This window comes from Coffea eugenioides, unplaced genomic scaffold, assembly GCF_003713205.1.
Source record: "Coffea eugenioides isolate CCC68of unplaced genomic scaffold, Ceug_1.0 ScVebR1_2299;HRSCAF=3302, whole genome shotgun sequence".
NCBI lineage: Eukaryota > Viridiplantae > Streptophyta > Magnoliopsida > Gentianales > Rubiaceae > Coffea > Coffea eugenioides.
Genome location: NW_020862773.1, coordinates 1 through 13,464, shown reverse-complemented (window position 1 = coordinate 13,464; position 13,464 = coordinate 1). Strand labels below are relative to the sequence as shown.

Sequence of the window (13,464 nt, the reverse complement as noted above, 5' to 3'; positions counted from 1 at the left end):
AACCAATTTTATTGATAAAACGACTACCCTAAAACCTTACAAAGCAAGCCTATTTGATGAGAACATGAAGATTTGCATGGATTCCTTTCATTTTACAAGTCTTCACATTCTAATGATGGTTGATGGTGCAATCGGGCTCGAGAATCATTAAAGATCCAAATTTTCCAAATTTTAATTGGCTTCCAAATCTTGATTGGTATCTTGATTGATTTCCAAATCTTGATTGATATCTTGATTGATTTCCAAATTGAGAGTTAAGTAAGTCGCTTGAATTAGGGAATAAAGGCTAAGGTCATGTTGACCATAGTTAAGCCAATTGAGTCAGTTAGTTCCCTATTCTAATTAAATTAGAGTTTTAGAGAAGTAGTTAATTACTTCCAAATTTATTTAGGAAGTTGTGTCAAGTCAAATAAGGAAGCTTGTATTGTTTCCAATTTAGATTAGGGTTTTGAGTCTTGTAAGGCTATAAATAGCCAACTTTATTTAATTATTGAAAAGACAATGATGAGATGAATAAAAATTGAGAGTTTTCTCTTTCTTGTTCCTTTGGGAGCGTTCCTTGATACAAAGTGAGTTGTATCTCCTTTGTTCAAGTTTCGGCTTATCAATTCAAGACCATGTTGAATTGTGGCGCCTTCTACACTTGCCTGAGGTTCACTAATTCGTTTGGTTACGGGTTGAGATAATATCAACAAGTTCGTAGTCACGGGGATTAGAGGGGTCGTAAGGTCTTTCCATCTTTGTATCCATAACCTGGTCAAGATAGATCCTTCCGCTGCCTGATCGATTCGGTTCTTCAAGACAGGTTCTTGTTGGGTCGAGTTCGTATCACTATTTATAGGCCAAAGTGACTAAGAAAACCTAAGGAAACAATGGCAAAGAGTTCGGCCATCTTGGTGTCCAAGATGGGCCGGCCCAATGAGCTATGAAGACAAATTAATCCAATCTATCAAATACTAAGGCTAAGGCCCTATAGGGCCGGTCCTCTTGAAGGCCCACTTGAGTCTTCGTGGGCTTGGATCATGGTGCAAATGGCTTGATTGTCTCTCTCTAAGCCCTCAATATCTTTGTGAACTCCATGTTGGTCTTGGACGACTCGAACCAGGGCTTGGAGTGATTCTTTGAAGAGCTTGGCCCGTGCACGTGTGACTGGGCCCAATGGAACTCGGACTGGGTTATTGCGTGGGCTGAGACTCGTCACACATCAGTCCTCTCCTCTTAGAGAAGGATTTGCCCTCAAATCTGGATCCTCCTCATCAAGAAATGGGCTTAGGTCCGCGACGTTGAAGGTTGCACTAACAGTGTACTCCCCAGGTAGCTCCAACTTGTATGCGTTGTCATTGACTCGTTGGAGTACCCGAAATGGTCCATCACCTCTTGGGGACAATTTGCTTTGGCGTTGCTTGGGAAATCGTTCGTTCCTCAAGTGTAGCCAAACCCAATCTCCAGGCTCAAAAATCATCTTGCGACGGTGGTTGTTGGCTTGCTGGATGTATTGCTGCGTACGCTTCTCAATGTTTGCTCGGACGGCCTCATGAACCTCGCACAGATTTCAGCTTTCTTTCCCATCTAAGCTTGTGGTCAGAGGAGGTAAGGGCACCTTAATGTCCAAGGGGTGAACGGGGTTGAAACGCCATAAACAATCTCAAAAGGGGAGTATTGTGTGGCACTATGCAACAGTCGATGTAGGCGAATTCAACATGTGAGGAGGCACTCTTCCCAAGTCTTAAGATTCTTGTTAAATCAAGGCCCGAACGTAGAGTGCCAAGTGGTGCGATTGACAAACTTCAGTTTGTCCACTCCCGCTTTGTGGATGGACTAGTGGTGGAGAATAATAACCTAGTGCCTAGTTTGGACCACAAAGTCTTTCCAAAAGTTAACTTCAAGAATTTCACATCTCTATCACTGACGAATAGTTTTAGGCAGCCATGCAGACGGACAATTTCTTTGAAGAACATATTAGCATATGAGATGCATCGTCAGTTTGTGGCGAGGAATAAAATGAGCCATCTTAGAGAATCTATCAACCACAACAAAGTATGGAGTCATTACCCTTGTTGATTCTAGGGCATATCCTAATACAAAGTCCATAGACCAAACAACCCAAGGATGGTTGAGGGATAGGTAATGGGGTATACAAGCTCATATGGGATTTGTCTTAGACTTTTGCCTTGTGACAGTAGCACATCTACCAACCATGCGTTCAACATCTCTACGCATATGAGGCCAGTAAAAGTGCTCTTGCAACTTTATGGCCAGGAGTCTTTGGTGATGCCAAAGTGGCCCATGAGACCACCACTATGTGCCTCTCGAATCAAAAGATTCACAATGGAAGAATTAGTACACACAGTTTATCTACATGGAATAGAAATCCATCATGCAAGAAGTATTTTCCATGCGGGTTCTTAACACAAGCAACATAGATATCACCAAAGTCATGATCATTTGTGTAGAGTTCCTTAACCATTTCGAACCCTAGTAACTTGGCATCCAGAAGGGCAAGCAACGAATGTCTACGTGATAATGCATCAGCCACTACATTGGTTTTGCCAGTCTTATACTTAATGACATACGAAAAGGTGTCAATGAAGCTTACCCATTTGGCATGTCGCTTGCTTAACTTGGGTTGTCCCTTGAGGTACTTCAATGACTCGCGATCAGTGTGTATCACGAACTCCCGAGGGCGAAGATAGTGTTGCCAAGTCTCCAAAGCCCTCACTAAAGCGTACAACTCCTTGGTCTTGGTGACACCAAAGTGTCCTGATACGTTCCTCGATCAACTTGTTTCGAGACACGTAGCACGTTTGCCCAAGGATCTAGCAAGGTTGTCCAACGCTTGGATCGCGGGACCTAGAATCAAACGGACGACACGATTTGATTTATGTGGTAGACGACACTCCGATGAAGGTGAATACTCCAGGGGAATAGGTCGGATGAACAATCGAGGACAGGACGCAAGATTGCTCAATAACCCTTGCCAAAGCAAGTTAAAGTGCTCGAACTCTCTTCTTAGAAGAAGGAACGAATTAAACCAATTTTATTGATAAAACGACTACCCTAAAACCTTACAAAGCAAGCCTATTTATAGGCCAAAGTGACTAAGAAAACCTAAGGAAACAATGGCAAAGAGTTCGGCCATCTTGGTGTCCAAGATGGGCCGGCCCAATGAGCTATGAAGACAAATTAATCCAATCTATCAAATACTAAGGCTAAGGCCCTATAGGGCCGGTCCTCTTGAAGGCCCACTTGAGTCTTCGTGGGCTTGGATCATGGTGCAAATGGCTTGATTGTCTCTCTCTAAGCCCTCAATATCTTTGTGAACTCCATGTTGGTCTTGGACGACTCGAACCAGGGCTTGGAGTGATTCTTTGAAGAGCTTGGCCCGTGCACGTGTGACTGGGCCCAATGGAACTCGGACTGGGTTATTGCGTGGGCCGAGACTCGTGCACACATCATGTCCCATGAAACCACCTCCGTGAGCCTCACGGGTTAGTAACTCACGAACAGAGCATGATGGAATGCATAATTTGTCATTACAATACAGAATTCCATCATGTATGAAGAACTTACCCTGATCCGACTTAGCACAAGACTTGTAGATATCAGAAAAATCAGAGTCGGTATCATAGAGTTCTTTGATAAGGTCAAATCTAAGGAGTTTAGCATCAAGTAAAGCAATCACAGCATACCTTCTGGACAGTGCATCGGCAATGACATTGGTCTTGCCAGCTTTGTACTTGATCACATAGGGAAAGGACTCCACAAAATTGACCCACCGTACGTGTCTCTTACTCAACTTGTGTTGAGACTTGAGATGCTTTAGTGCCTCGTGATCAGTGTGGATGACGAATTCCTTAGGCCGCAGGTAATGTTGCCATGTCTCCAGTGCACGAATCAAAACATAGATCTCCTTATCGTAGGTGGAGTAGTTTAAGGCAGCACCATTCAACTTCTCGCTAAAGTACGCGATCGGCCTTCCCTCTTGGATCAACATGGCTCCAATTCCTACACCAGAAGCATCACACTCAACCTCAAAAGTTTTATCAAAACTAGGTAAGGACAATAAGGGTGCGTGTGTGAGCTTGTGTCTAAGGAGTTGGAACGCCTTCTCTTGAGCTTCCCCCTACTCGAACTTCACATCCTTCTTGATAATGGCAGTTAGAGGGGCATCAATAGTACTGAAATCCCTCACGAATCGGCGATAGAAACTCGCAAGGCCATGGAAACTCCGAACTTCACTCATGGTCTTGGGCACGGGCCACTCATTGATGGCCTGGACTTTGCTCTCGTCCACTCTAATGCCATGTGCACTAACCTTATAACCAAGGAAAATAAGCTCATTAGTGCAGAAAGTAAATTTGCCAAGGTTAGCGAATAACCTCTCCCTGTACAAAATATCAAGAACAGCTCGTACATGTGCTACATGTTCCTCAGGACTCTTACTGTATATCAGAATATCGTCAAAATAAACAAAAACAAATTTACCTAAGAACGGGCGTAGCACATGATTCATAAGGCGCATAAATGTACTAGGAGCGTTAGTCAACCCAAAAGGTATAACTAACCACTCATACAGACCATATTTAGTCTTGAAGGCCGTCTTCCACTCGTCCTCTTCCTTCATTCGCATTTGATGGTAGCTACTTTTAAGATCAATCTTGGTGAAAATGACTGCACCATACAATTCGTCAAGCATATCATCTAAACGAGGTATAGGGTGACGATACTTAACTGTGATAGCGTTGACGGCGCGGCAGTCTGCACACATCCTCCAGGTGCCCTCTTTCTTTGGGACGAGGATGACTAGGACTGCGCTTGGGCTCATGCTCTCTCAAGCCCAACCCCTCTCGAAGAGCTCATCTACTTGCCGTTGGATCTCCTTAGTCTTCTCAGGGCCCATCTTGTAGGCCGGTCTGTTTGGCAAGGATGTCGATCTGGTGCTCGATCCCCCTGAGTGGTGGTAGGCCACTTGGGATCTCATCTGGAAAAACGTCCTCAAATTCCTGCAACAAAGAAGAGATTTCAGGAGGTAAGTCACTAAGTGCTTCTTGATAGAGTAAAATCACTTCTTTGCAATATAAGACATAAACAACTTGCTTGGATGAAAGTAATTTGCGAACTTCCCTGTTCTTGGCAAGCAAGCTAGGCCGTTTCTCCACTCGACCAGATGTTCCAGGGGCAGATGTCCTCTCGGCCGGTGCCTTAATGATTGCTTTAGGGTCGATTGACTTCTTGGCCAACTCTCGTTCATGCTCCTGTTGAAATCGCAGTTGGTCCTCATGTACCTGCTGGGGTGTGAGAGGAACAAGTGTCATCTTCTTGTTATGGTGCAAGAAGCAATATTTGTTGGTAAAACCATCATGTGTAGTCTTCTTGTCATATTGCCATGGCCGTCCCAACAAAATGTGAGAAGCTTGCATGGGAACGACGTCGCAAAGGACCTCATCCACATACTTCCCAATCTGGAAAGGCACCACCACTTGCTTGGTGACTTTGATATCGCCACTCTCATTGAGCCATTGGAAGCGGTATGGGCTAGGGTGCCTCAACGTGGGCAAAGAAAGATGATCCACCATGAGAGTACTTGCCACGTTGGTACAACTACCCGCGTCAATGATGAGACTACATACCCTTCCCTTGACATGACATCGTGTGTAGAAGATGTTGTCACGTTGGGCGTCATCCACTTTCTTAACTTGGGTTCCAAGAGCCCGACGGGCTACTAGAGCAACACCCACTTTTTACTCATTAGTGGCCTCAACCTCCACCTCGGAATCTTCACCCTCATCCAGTAATGGAGGCATCTCGGCGAATTCATCCTCGTCGTCAGATACGACATCTCCGCTCGGTAGGACAATCATGGTACGCCTATTGGGACACTGAGAAACAATGTGTCCAAATCCTTGGCATTTGAAGCACTTGTCGCGGTTTCGTGGTTTGGAGGAGTCGAATGGAGACTTGGTGGTCACCTTTGGTGCCTGCTTTGCTGGCTCGGATTTAGGAGTGAACTTAGACACCTCTGTACTAGGCCGTTCCCGCTCGAAGGTCGAATTGCCCCTCCAAAGAGGCGTGGCCGAGAAACTAGGGTTGCGAGGGTTACCCCTCCTCTTAAGTCTCCTCTCGATCTTGGATGTCTTATCAATTAACTCAGGCATGTCCACGTAGTTTTGCAACTCCACCAACTCGGCGATCTCAGGTCTCAAACCGTTAAGAAATCTCGCCATGGTAGCCTCTCTATCCTTCACAATGTCTGCTCGGAGCATGGTGATCTCCATCTCCTTATAGTAATCCTCCACACTGCGGCTTCCTTGAGCTAATGTCTGGAGCCTCTGATATAGATCACGGTAGTAATGGCTGGGTACGAACCGTTTTCTCATGGTGGTTCGTAACTCCTCCCATGTACTAATTGGTCGTTCTCTATTGCGGCGCCTGCTAGTGCGCTCCTGCTACCACCAGACAATAGCGTAATCGGTGAATTCGAGGGTTGCCAGTTTGACTTTTTGTTCATCGATGTAGTCCTGGCACTCGAATACCATCTCGATTCGCTGTTCCCATTTTAGGTAAGCCTCTGGACTAGACTTGCCTTGGAATGAGAGAATCTTGATCTTGACCCCCTTTAATCTGTCATTTGTTCGCCGATAGTCCTGCTTCGGCCGACGGATGAAGTCATCTTCCTCACTATTAGAAGCCAACTCCTTGCGAGGCGGAGCATCTCGATGGGCAGTGTTGGACCGAGCTTGAGAAAGCTCCAATTGGTCCATCCTTTGGTGTAGGGACTCCATAGACTCCCTAAGCATGCGTTTAAACTCCGCCATCAATGCTAGGTTGTTCAATTTGGGGTCAAATTTGGAAGGTTCACTTCCGTCCGACATGATGTAGGTAACCTGCAAAAAGTTAGTAGCAAAGCAAGTATAGATATGTATGCTTCAATCACTCCCTCGCATGTGTACACTCAGCTCTCGTGTATGTCACTCAAAGAGAACGCTAATAATCTCGCCAATGCTCTCAAGCCCTCCTGATAGCTTACCTTGAAGAAATTAGAACTCCTCCCAGGCAAATAATCAACTTCCAATTTTAGAGCACGAGAGGGTGGCAATCCTCAATGGAATGGAGAATAATAGAATGACTGACTCAAGGGACAATGGAAATGGCACGACTCAAATGAAAGGAAACAAAGAAGACTAAGGCACGGATAGAAATGAAGGAAAGACACGACCAAAAAAAGGAAAATTACTCTTTTTTTTTTTTAGAAACGCAAGCTGCCTTGCTTGTTTAGTAGGTCCGAATGTGCAACTAATGGAAAGAAATGGTGGCGATTAACTCCGTATAATGTAGGAAGAGTGGCCGAATAGAAAAGGGTAAGAAAAAGGTTAAGGCAACCCCTAAAAAGTAGGAATAAGTAGTGCCAAAAATGTAGGGGAAAGAAATCCCTAAAAAGTAGGTAAGGGTGGTGGCTGGAATGGAGGCTAAAAGGTAGGAGAAAATGTTGCTAAAGTGTAGGAAAAGAATCCCTAAAAATTTAGGAACAAGGTGGCGGTTTGGAATGTGTAAGATGAATGGCTAAGGAAACCCTAAAATCTAGGTAAGAATGGCGGCTAAAATGTAGGAGTAGGGAGAAAATTTAGTAGGTTGATTTTGGAAGCTTGCAAGATTAGGAAACCTTTCAAGATTAGGATACCAATTGGGCTTTGGGCAGACAATCAAGGATCACGGCTGGCCTTAGGTTATTAATACCCTAATGGCCATGGCATTCTACCCCCAATGCAATAATTAAGTACGACAAATATGATCTCAACAACTTGGCAATTCGGCTCCCTTAAAACAAGATCAACTCGCTATGGACAATCAAGATGGTGAGAACCCTCCTCAGGCTCCCCCCCAACGGGTTACCCAAGATGTCCCCAAGAAATACACTCCAAAACTAAGGAAACCCTTCACCACCACAAGAGAATACAAGAAGCTTTTCACTAGGAGAGTGAAACAAGCTTCCAAGGCTCAAAGGGTTCAAGAATTTCAAGAAGTAGTGGACCAAAACTTTTGATTTTGTTTTTGTTGTTTTTGCTTTGGCTTTGTAGTTCGGCCACACTATGTAGTATTTCGAATGATTGGCAATAAAATTCTGGAATTTTCTTGGCTTGGCCGAAACAAATGCTTTGCTTGCTGTTTTTTTTTTTTTTTTTTGAATAATGAGACACAAGGTGCGGCTGCTAGGTTTGACCTAGATGGCCGCAAGTAACTTTGTGTTTGGCCGAAAAAAAAAGAAACCAACTCAGATTTCATGCACTTGCCAAACTACTCAAAACACTTTTGGGTTGTTTCCAAAATCCAAGATTATCAAAATGGTTGCACAACTCCCAAACAAACAAGTCACTAAGTCGCACAAGGTAACAAAGGTAAGTTCGGATAGCCCTCACTTTGTCTCTCTCAAGAATTGAGAACCCTAATTCGGACAAGCAAGAGGAAGACACGGCAGCCGCTTCTTTTCCTTCTTTTTCTCTTTTTTTTTTTTAACTCAAGAAACCCTAATGAAACCCTAATGACCCTCACGGCTTAACACAAGGTGCGACAACCCCCAAGGATGCGACACAACAAGCACGACAAGTTGGCAAGACGTGACGACCAACCAAGCAATGGAAAACCAAAACGGGCAGAACTACAACTCAAGAAACAAAAGTGAGAATAATGACGCTACAACGAGTACCAAACAGAATTTTTTTTGACCCATGAACAATGCAAACAGCCACGGAAAGACTTGGACAGATTTGACAAACAACGGACAGAATTACGACGCAACAACACACGAATGATGGACGACACAACACTTGACTACAAAATAGATGCGGACTTACGTGGGCAGATTGAGACAACAACGGACAGAATTGACACAAAACAAGACAAAGAAAACGACGCAAGGAAACAAGGAACAAGGGATATACGTGATACCTTCAACTAGCTCCAATACCAGCTGATACGAATGGCACCAACCTTGTGATGCAACCCGTACAGAAAGGCTAGGATCTAGAAAGTTAGGACTCACGTTGATGACAAATGAACGCAGCAGAATCACCTAAACCCGTTGATCACGTGGTCAACAAACCTCGGTATTGGTAGAAGACGCCACAATCTAGTGCGGTCCTAGATTGATAAGTCAATTGAATACCAAAGAATTGAATCTAAGATATTCAAGGTGCTTCAATGAAGCTTTGAGAGAACTCTCAAGTATATTTTATTAATCATCAAACCGAAATTCTAAATTAAATACGAACTAGTAATGTAGACTAATGGGCCAAGCTACTCACTAATGTGGCCCACATGACCTAGACCATTGGCCCAAGGACTAAACAACGACTAAGATCCAAACCACAAGCTAGTTGGACCTCTTTATTACACTCTACTAAAACTAGTAATGGATTATGGGCCCCTGGCCGAATTTGACACAACTAATCCTCATGGATGACCAAAAGTAGGATAACATCTCTAGCTTCGTTGAGGCCCTCAATGGCCTTTGGATCTCTACTTGACTCTCGGGCCGCACGAACCAAGGTTTGTAGTGTTTCATTCAACCTCTTCGCGCAAGCTCGTGTCATAGGCCCCAATGGCACCTTCACTTGCTCCACTTGGATAGCTCTCTCGACCTCCTCATCATTTAGTGTCTATCTTTGGAACTAGCTTTGGAGTAGTAGTTCTCAGCCTTAGGTGTGAGGTTGAGCCTGTGGCTTCTTCCTCTCTTCTAGGCTAAGAATTCATCCAATTTTCAACTTGGTGGTTGGCATTTTGGCGCGCACCACCCCTTCACTTGAGATACCTTTTGTCGCGCCCCAAATCGACCACCTGATTTGGAATGCAACACGTCGTGAAACTCAAGGAGTAAACCCTTCCCTGAAGTCTCACAAAGCATCTTACTTTACTGCTCAACCTTGCAAACAACACCTGGGATAGATGCTTTCAAAAAAATCCAATAGAACCACGCTCTACATCAACTAGCATAAGGAGTAAATGTATCATGAAAACAAAAGCCAAACTTGTCCACTTGTGGACTAATGCAACGTATTAAAATCCCTCAGACATGACTAGAAAATAAATAAATAAATAAATCCCCGCTTCTAAACTTATAAGCTTGACCACTATATCAACATCCAACCATTGACCATCTATTATTTTTCCTCTTTTTCCATGAACACTAACTCGTATTCTCCATCGTTGTCTGCAAAATGGGGTGAGAAAGGGGGGTGAGCTTTTGCAAGCTCAGCAAGTACCTACTATCCCTGCTAGATCATACACGTTACATATACATATAATTTAGCACTCACACAACACAATTCATACTTCATATTCATAGCTCCAACTATTACAAAAGAACCATAGGGTCGTATTCAAATTTGCAAACACAGTTATGCATCAAATTCGAATTCATAACACTCACCAAATACTAACTTAATTAGAGGATCATGCCTTTATCGGTCTCTGTGTACACAGCGTTTAACCCTCACAAGGGAAGGGTCATAGTTCGAATTCGAATTCATAATCATAGTAGTTGGGCCTGGTCCTGCCGAGTGTAGTCATGATCATAATTAAGTGGGTCCATTACATTAGTACATTTTATTTCATAACACATTTCATAATGAGCATATCATGATAAAAGTTCCATTCAAAATAGCATATATGATCCGAATTTTTATATAGTAAAATAACATTCCAATTCATAAAATGTTTGTTGTTACAACTACAAGGATAGTGTGGACTAACTTCTTTTACTCTTCCACCCCTTGAGCTAGCCCTTATGTGTGACCCTAATAATATACAAAAATATCATCAAACTATCCATAAATAAACACTCTTAATTTGTGTGGACTGAATTCGTCTCATTCCACGATACTTATAGCTTCTACTTCATCTGACGAAAAAATTCCAGATTCAACCAGTTGCTAGTGTCTTGGTCCCAACTTCAAGTATACGCATTGTAACTAAAGACACCTCCATAAACTAGACTCGAAACCCTACCACTTTCGTAAGACTACTTCCCTAGATTCACTCATTTGCCTTGTCAAAATCCCCTCATCATCTCCAATTACTCCACCTGACAAATTTTCTGTTCATAATCTATCCCTGGAAGAAGTCCTAATCTTTAAGTTAAACAATTAAAATCTCTACCTTATTACTTGTGATGTTTAAACTAGCCTTTACAGGATATTAGTTTTCCCAAAAGTTAAAGTTTTAGTGCCCTTTCCAAGTTCCAAAGCAATAACCCATTAGATTTAACAATCCGATTCTTTTGACATATTCGAACTCGTCCACTGAACCCTTGCAAAAATGATCTTTAAGAACTGGGTTTTATATCCCCAACATCTAGAATGTTCTTTTACAAGTAATACCTCAAATCTATGAGTGTTAAAGGTCTGGGGGTCGATCCTCGCCCAAGGCGGGTTTAGGGGTGAAATCATGTGACTGCTCCCATCCACTATAAGTACGGTGCTGGGCCTCGGCTACCAGCTTAAGCTTTTAGCTCATGTGGTATCAGAGCCAGAAAGTGGTGGGGGTGAGTGTTAAAGGTCTGGGGGTCGATCCTCGCCCAAGGCGGGTTTAGGGGTGAAATCATGTGACTGCTCCCATCCACTATAAGTACGGTGCTGGGCCTCGGCTACCAGCTTAAGCTTTTAGCTCATGTGGTATCAGAGCTTAAGTTTCCAAATCTGCTTAGAAACCTGACAGATTAGGAAACTAGTTTTTTTTCTTCTTCCAACTTGGAGAAAACTCAAGAAACATTTTTCAAAAATTACCCAAACTTTTATAATCTGATATTTTACATGTTAGGAGGATTCTGGTTCAAGATTCTTGCAAAAATTATGCTTAAGAAAGCGTTTTATTGACATACAACCCAGCCTCATGCAAAAACTGCCGAAGCTTGATCAAGACAAACATCTCCTTTGAGATATTCTCGGATAACCTTTCTGTTGTGATAGAGATCATCAAGAGCTAATAAAACTGCTTGTCTCAAAAATCCTTTATCTTCTATGTTAGAGGATCTTCATCAAGAATCAATTCCCTGCCTTACTACCTCCAAAGTTGACGACAATTCAGAATCTCAACCTTCTGACACAGAGGAACAAAGTACTATTAATTCTTCAGAAGAATTTTCTGAATCTGAATCAGAATATGAATCTCCAGATTCAATTGAATTCTCTGATGAAGATAAGGTAGAGTTCCTCTTATGCTTATGAATTCTGAAGTTGTTGAAGAACCAGAATCTGAAGCAGAAGAAGAAACATCAACCAACAGGCCTCCTCCAAGACAAGATTTTTCCAAAGCAAAAGGAGTACAATTATTTTCAATTGATAATATTCCTGCTGGAAAATGGGAAGCAAAATTCCAAGAATTTCATGCTTGGATGACTGCTTAAAATCTTCATGAAGAATCTCATTTTGAAATCTTATCCGCTTTTACTGCTCATTTCTCAGGAATTTTAAAAGATTGGTGGACTAGCCTTGGTGATGCTGACAAAATGACTTTCTTGACTCGACAAGATTTTTCAGAAAACATAAACATCCTTCATCTGATGTTTATTGGGGATGTCAAAGAAAGCCGAGAAACCAAGCGAAAAGAATTTTTTAAGATGAAATGTTTATCTTATGATCGAAAAGACATAAGTAAGCATTTCAAAAGAATGACTAAACTTTTTTATACTCTTGGTGCAGATATCAATCTCAAACAAGCATTTATTAGTTCTCTGCCAAAGTCACTTGCCGAAGGAGCTGGAATATACATCCATAATAAATATGGATCTATCCTTAATCTCACAACAGGACAAATGAGACAGGCCGTTTTATTAGCTCTTGATGATCTCTGTCACAACAGAAAGGTTATCCGAGAATATCTCAAAGGAGATGTTTGTCTTGATCAAGCTTGCAAGAAGCCCGAGCTTATTATCAAAGGAAAGTGCAAAGCTTGCGGACCTTTTAAGAGTAGGAAAAAGTTTAAAAGATTCAAGACATTCAGCAAAAGCTATAAACAATTTTCAAAAAGACCTTTCAGGAAAAGATGGAGATTTTGTAAGAGAAGAACTAAACAGTTCAGAGGAAAGAAAGGATCCAAATGCTTTGTTTGTGGAAAGTCTGGACATTTTGCAAAAAATTGTCCTCAAAACCAAAAAGGAGTACATCTTATTTCAGAAATTCAGAATGATTTTAATTTACAATTTTCTGATTTAGAATCTGAATTTTCTGACCAAGAAGAACAAACTGATTCTACTCTTTTGGCTTTACAGGTGCCAGAAATCCTCATGGCAAAACCAAAGGAACATGGAAAAGGCCCATATATCCTCAAGCCCTTGTTCATCTTCTTATGGACAAGTATTCTACGCCTATTCCATTAATTGCCTTCTTCGATACATGAAAAAAGATAGTTTACCAGATTATTTTTGGATCTCCTATGAAAAAGAATTTACAGGAGCTGATGGGAAATCTTTTT

General features: G+C 42.3%; 1 protein-coding gene across 1 annotated transcript; it reads right to left on the bottom strand.

Annotated features, from left to right (window-relative positions):
• Window positions 1-4,889: 4,889 nt before the first annotated feature.
• Window positions 4,890-5,576, bottom strand: LOC113756414. Its single transcript, XM_027300098.1, has one exon. The coding sequence runs from the start codon at window positions 5,574-5,576 to the stop codon at window positions 4,890-4,892; it is 687 nt and encodes a 228-aa protein (XP_027155899.1).
• Between the last annotated feature and the right edge of the window lie 7,888 nt (window positions 5,577-13,464).